The sequence below is a fragment of the Mesoplodon densirostris genome, chromosome 1, assembly GCF_025265405.1.
Source record: "Mesoplodon densirostris isolate mMesDen1 chromosome 1, mMesDen1 primary haplotype, whole genome shotgun sequence".
NCBI lineage: Eukaryota > Metazoa > Chordata > Mammalia > Artiodactyla > Ziphiidae > Mesoplodon > Mesoplodon densirostris.
The window spans coordinates 85,294,434-85,298,105 of NC_082661.1; the positions used below are offsets into that span (position 1 = coordinate 85,294,434).

Sequence of the window (3,672 nt, forward strand, 5' to 3'; positions counted from 1 at the left end):
ATATTTATTTTTCATTTGCTCTTTTTTTATCTCTAAATTTTCTGGTTGAATATATATTATTTTTATAATAAATGTTACTAAGGAAAATATTTACCACCAGTACAAGATTTTAAAGACCTCTATGCAATATATGTTTTTAGTTTACCAAATGTGGGAAAAAACCCAAAACCTAAAAGCTATGCATATGCTGCATAGCTTTTTTTTTTTTTTTTTTTTTTTAAAGGAGAGACGACTTATAAAGCAATGTGGGAACAATATTTATTCATCTGTTTTTTAAAATGTCACAAGTTCTTTTAGAACACCAATAAATGTACATCTTAGAGAATGTAAAACAAATTAAATCCTAATTAGCTTTTATGTGTTTTGCTTTAGCAAGACTGGAAATATAAGCCATTGGCTAATGTTCATAAAAGGACTAATCAGTCAGCAACTTTATACTTGGTGAGGAGAGGAAAATAAGTTCTGGTTCAGTATAGATTTTCCATCTAATATGTGTTCTGGGCTGTGCTCCAGGAACAATGCTCACTCCTTTTTGAAGATCCTCTTGGCTTCCACTCCTTCATATACATAAGTCTGAAACGTGTTAACAAACATAGAAGAATTTGCCATTAAGATTAAAGGCTAAATTAAGAAAAATATTAGTAGTATTATAGCATTGAAATAAGTGTATAGTTTTTTTTTTCTTGTACCTGATAACACTTTATACAGATACAGGATACATCCATTTAAAAACACATATTGGTTTTTAGTCACATTTTTAGTTAAAATAGGCTCAATGTATTGACATATATATGTTTTCTTCAATAAATAGGCATCAGAAAATATCTGTATTTTAAAAATCAGTAAGATTAATGAGAAAAGTAATAGTCTATTTATTGATGATGTAACTCAACAACCCCCAAAATAAAATCATTGCTGTGTGATTATTTTCGTCTTTGGAAAATAACTATAATAACCACTCACCTGGACCATTTCACCACCTGTAATTTCTCGGACAGTATTTAGTTCATTTCCATTGTCCACCCGTTTGAATTTTCCAACAAGTTTATTTCCCTCTAGGCTCCAAGTCCCCTATATAAAATTTAAAAAAAATAATAAAATAGCATTTTTTAGGGTCTTACATGTGTCAGGCCCTGTTTTGAGGCCTACAGATCTACTTCTTCAAACTTCACTATGACCCTATGAAGTAAATATTATCTCCATTTCACAGATGAGAAAACTGAAATACAGTAATTTACCTAAAGTCACAAAGCCAGGGTTGAACCTAGGTTACTGGGCTCTAGAGTATGCGCTGGTAACCATCATGCTGTCCTCACTCAATTGTTTCCAAATGCCAGATTTTAAGGCAGATCATCAGGGCTTCTTTTTTCTAAACCTTTCACATTAAAAAGAGTGTTCTAAATTTAGTCATAGTTCATATTCGCTTCATGGAGAAGCTAACAAGCTTGTGCTTGTTTTAATTTATGTAACTGTTGTAGTAATTAAAACATAACCACAATGGATAAAATATTTGACAGTGTAATTGTCATTGGAAACATGTTTAATTTAACCAGAAAAATTCTAAGGACAAAAAAGTTTTTCAAAAATCAGTTGAAAAATGTGACTCCATAAAATTTTATTTCATATATTAAAAGTTGAATTCCCAATGACCTAGATTGTAGCATTAGACATTTCCATTTGGTCACACATTCATTCACTAATTTATTCATTTATTGTATTATTTCAGTTACATTAACTAAATGTCTATTATGTTTAAGTTAGATAACTCTAAAAGCTTTTGTTGCTGTCAGATGTGTAAAATTGAAAACACTGAACTTTAGTTTTCTTTATGAAGAGGTGTATACTCAGTCATTCAAAGATATTTTTCTAATTCTTATTGTTTAATCCTTTACAGATATGTATGAAAATCAAAATGTTATGTTTAAATACTCTGCTAACTAAGTTGTTTGATATATAATATGGATAAACTCCATTGGCTGCTTCAGTAAATGAAGGAGACCTACATTAATTAAACCATCCAATGACAGAAAGCAGAGATTATTTTAGTATTGTGTAGAAAAATCAAGAATACATTGTTTATAAAAAATTTCTTACAGTGAGTTCAGTTCCATCTGCGAGGCTATAATTAAAAGTGACACCAAGCTCAAACACAACTTCAATGTTTCGAAAACTGCTTGATTCTTTGACTGTGAATTTATTTCCTTCTTGTGTAATTATCAGTTTCAAATTGTCATGAGTTGCAAGCTTCCTTTTCACCACATTAACACCTGCAAAGGGAAAGAGATTTAAGGAAATAAAGTAAAAAAATGCCATGGAAAATGCTTACTTTTCCAAGTTCTGTTTTAACTAGTTAATTAATCAGTTAATATTTTGAGGGGGGAGGAAAACCTGATAGCATTGCCTTTGCACAAGAGCATTCAGATTGCTTCTGTAGAAAAAGTTCAGGCTCAGTCATATCAAGCTATTTTTCCAAAACTTAAGAAAAATTAAATGAAGCAAGAATTGTTGAATCTTAGAACTGGGTAATTTTTTTTAAATTGTCAATATTTTTGTTTCAGTGTTAAGTAAACCAAATACCAGGAGTGTCAAGTGAAGGATTTAAAAAGTATATTTATATATTTATAAGGATATACAACTTTAATTCCACATGTATGGTACTCTTTTTTTTTAATGTCCTTTTGCTTTCTATAATGGCTTTAAAATTTTGAACTTCATAATTCTCTTTGTTTTTTGTGGCATTTCCGACTGTCTCAAAAATGAGAAAATTAGCAAACATTACAGTCAAATTTATTATGTCAGAGGAAAAGAGAATTAAGTCTCATTTATTCAGAGCTGTGACTTTTGATAGAACTCATTTTCATTGCTTTATTTTATGGACTTTGCTTTTCCATTCCCTAGAATTTAATGTTTTAAAGTCTGGAAGTTGTCATTACACACTGCCATATTTTACTTTCCAAACAAAAAAACTGTCAATTTTCAATCAGCAGTTAACGTGAATAAAACATATCTGGATGTTTTTTGTGTTTCAGAGAATAGCACCCAAGAATCTTTTCTTCCAGTGGTGAGACAGTGTATTCTTTCCAATGTAAGAAGTGGGAATATGGTTTTTGCTACTCTGAACCATCAACCAACCATTCCTGAGCCGCACCACCACAGCAGGTGTCATTCTCTAAGCCTTAAGGTTTAGAAGGAGTTAGAAAGATGTCTGTGAGAAACAAAAGAACAAGCCATTGAAGTATTAAGCCCTTACCCATTTTTTCCATGAACTTTTCATAGTTCTCATTTCGGTCTACCTTCCAAGTACCATCGAACGCCATGGTCTCCAGCTGATTGAGCCTCTAGGCAATCAGAGATTCAGAGCTGTCCTTAGTAGAGAATTTATGCTATTTCTTATCTTAGAACCAACTTTATACTGTGATGTGGAAGTTTAAAGTTCAAGAGGTCACTTAACTGCATTAATGCCAAACCATCATAGTTTCTCTAGTTTCTATAAATTCCTTAGTTCCTCTCCTGAAATTCAGCTACATTAACGCATGATAAGCATACCTACTGTGTCTTATACTATGATTGTGGGCACATTTATTTCAAGGATTAGAATGCATATTGTCTGCAGATAGTTTTTCTGCTTACAAGTTCAAAGTGCACACTGTGTTGAATGTAACATAATTTAGA

The 3,672-nt window shown here is 31.3% G+C and overlaps 1 protein-coding gene across 1 annotated transcript; it reads right to left on the minus strand.

The window, feature by feature from the left end:
* Positions 1-522: 522 nt before the first annotated feature.
* FABP2 (fatty acid binding protein 2) lies at positions 523-3,317 on the minus strand. The gene is made up of 4 exons (XM_060088776.1): positions 3,251-3,317; positions 2,095-2,267; positions 964-1,071; positions 523-573 (listed from the first exon to the last, which is right to left on the minus strand). The coding sequence occupies exons 1-4, from the start codon at positions 3,315-3,317 to the stop codon at positions 523-525; spliced, it is 399 nt and encodes a 132-aa protein (XP_059944759.1).
* Positions 3,318-3,672: the final 355 nt, after the last annotated feature.

Coding starts and splice junctions, on each gene's coding strand:
- FABP2 (XM_060088776.1), bottom strand. CDS start 3,317: ATGGCGTTCGATGGTACTTGGAAGGTAGACCGAAATGAGAACTATGAA. Junction 1,072..2,094: donor CAGATGGAACTGAACTCACT/GTAAGAAATTTT, acceptor AATTTTATATAG/GGGACTTGGAGCCTAGAGGG. Junction 574..963: donor CAGGTGGTGAAATGGTCCAG/GTGAGTGGTTAT, acceptor AACACGTTTCAG/ACTTATGTATATGAAGGAGT.